Raw genomic sequence first — 2,135 nt, forward strand, 5'->3', positions numbered from 1 at the left:
AGTGCCCAACAGAGGTGGGTGAAGGTGGGTGGTGCGGGGGGCTCCAAACTCTCTCTGGCGGCACTGAGCCTTCCTCCCCTCCTCCTCCCTCTGCAGTGAAGGAGGTGGAGTGTGAAGGCACCATCCGCTCAGTGGACCCCCCCACGGAGCACCACAGCTATGGGCGCAATGAGGGGGCCTGGATGAAGGACCCGGCGGCCAAAGATGACCGCATCTACGTCACCAACTACTACTATGGCAACAGCCTGGTGGAGTTCAGGAGCCTGGAGAACTTCAAGCAGGGTGAGGGCTGGTAGTGGCACGGGGCCCCCAGGCTCTCTGTGCCCCCCAGCACGGGGCACAGCTCCGTGCCTGGGCTGTGGTCACCAGGAGCTCTGAACACCTCCCACCCCTCCCAGGCCGCTGGAGCAACCTCTACAAGCTGCCTTACAACTGGATCGGCACAGGGCACGTGGTGTACCGCGGCGCCTTCTACTACAACCGCGCCTTCACCAAGAACATCATCAAGTACGACCTGAAGGAGCGCTATGTGGCGGGATGGGCGCTGCTGCACGACGTGGTGTACGAGGACACGACACCCTGGAAGTGGAGGGGGCACTCAGACATCGACTTTGCAGTGGATGAGAGCGGGCTCTGGGTCATCTACCCATCGGCGGACGATGACTACACGCAGCAGGAGGTGATCGTGCTGAGCCGCCTGGACCCCGGGGACCTGTCGGTACGCAGAGAGACCACCTGGAGGACGGGGCTGAAGCGCAACGCCTACGGGAACTGCTTCATCATCTGCGGCATCCTGTACGCCGTGGACACCTCCAGCCAGAAGGAGGGGCAGATCTCCTATGCCTTCGACACACACACAGACACCGAGGCAGAGCTGCGGCTGCCCTTCCTCAACGAGTACGCCTTCACCACACAGGTTGACTACAACCCCAAGGAGAAGGTGCTCTACGCCTGGGACAACGGCCACCAGATGACATACCGGCTGCACTTTGTGGTCTGAGTGCTGGCCAGGGCCGCGGGGACAACCCAGTCCCCAAGAGCCCCCTCCACCCAGGAGCTCCACAGTGTGCCGCACACAGGGGCCGGGGTGGGGGAGTGCTGGGGTGAAGGGACACCCCCACGACGTGGTGGCTGCTGGGGCTACGTCCCACCTCCGGTGGCTCTGGAAGTCCTGGGGCAGGGCGAGGAGCAGAGCCCTGTGTGTCCCCACACCCGGCGCCCACCCCAGTACTGAGTGGCTGCACCCAGCCTGGCTCCGCTCCTGCTGCAGCTCTGGGTGCTCTTGGCCCACCTGGGACCACGTCCTGCAGGGCGGGTGCAACTTGGGTGCTGCCTCGCTGGGAAGAACAGCCACTGATTGCTATTTTAGAAGATGCAATTAAGATGCCTTTGCTTTTGCAGCCCATTAGCTTGTTATTTAAATGCATTCACAGGAGCTGTGCACTGGCACAGAGCAGCATTGGTGTGACGCTCTGCCCTGCCTGAACCCAGCACCCAACACCAGGCTGGGATGGGCACGTAGCCAGGGAGCTGCAGCCTTCGTGCTCCTCCCCAGCAGGGCATTGCTTGGCTTGGTTTCTGTCAATTTAGAAGTGAACAGTATTAAAAAGTAACAGATATAAAGCCACGTCATCTGCCTGTGTCGTTCCTTCCAAAGCCAGGCTGGGCTGGCACCCGGCAGCTGTGCCATGGCCGCGTCCCGCAGGCGCTGAGCGCCAGGAGCACAGCCTGGCTTGTCCTGAGGAAAAAAGAGGAATTTGCTGTTTCCAGGTCGGAGCTGCAGCCTGAGGAAGAACATCTGGGAGCTGGGATGGTGCCAGGAAATCTGCTCTCACTACAACCTGAACAGAGAGGAGAACAGCTGAGCGTGGGCACATGGGGCCGCAGCTGCCCCGACCCGCCGCAAAATTTGCCAAGTGAGACGCTGCCAGGGGGCCCCGAGGGGCAAAGGGACGAGAGCAGCCCCGGGGCAGAGCACACGTCCCGGGCACGGCTGAAGTTTCCTGCTGGGAACAGCCCAGGATGGCACCGCGCACGGGCAGCCCGGCACGGTCCCGGGGCCGCAGGACGTCCCGCCCGGCTCTGCTCCTGCCCGCAGCCCAACAGCCACCGCCAGGCAGCGCAGCGCGGTGCGG

General features: G+C 62.9%; 1 protein-coding gene across 1 annotated transcript in view; it reads left to right on the plus strand.

Annotated features, from left to right (window-relative positions):
- The window catches only part of OLFML2A (olfactomedin like 2A), a 3,051-nt gene extending 1,424 nt beyond the window's left edge, over positions 1-1,627 (plus strand). The window contains 2 exon segments of the mRNA XM_031556251.1: positions 97-282; positions 399-1,627. Of these exon segments, the coding sequence (XP_031412111.1) occupies positions 97-282; positions 399-1,000 (788 nt within the window). The 3' untranslated portion in view covers positions 1,001-1,627.
- The last annotated feature ends 508 nt before the right edge of the window (positions 1,628-2,135 follow it).

This window comes from Meleagris gallopavo, chromosome 19 (assembly GCF_000146605.3).
Source record: "Meleagris gallopavo isolate NT-WF06-2002-E0010 breed Aviagen turkey brand Nicholas breeding stock chromosome 19, Turkey_5.1, whole genome shotgun sequence".
Taxonomy (NCBI): Eukaryota; Metazoa; Chordata; class Aves; order Galliformes; family Phasianidae; genus Meleagris; species Meleagris gallopavo.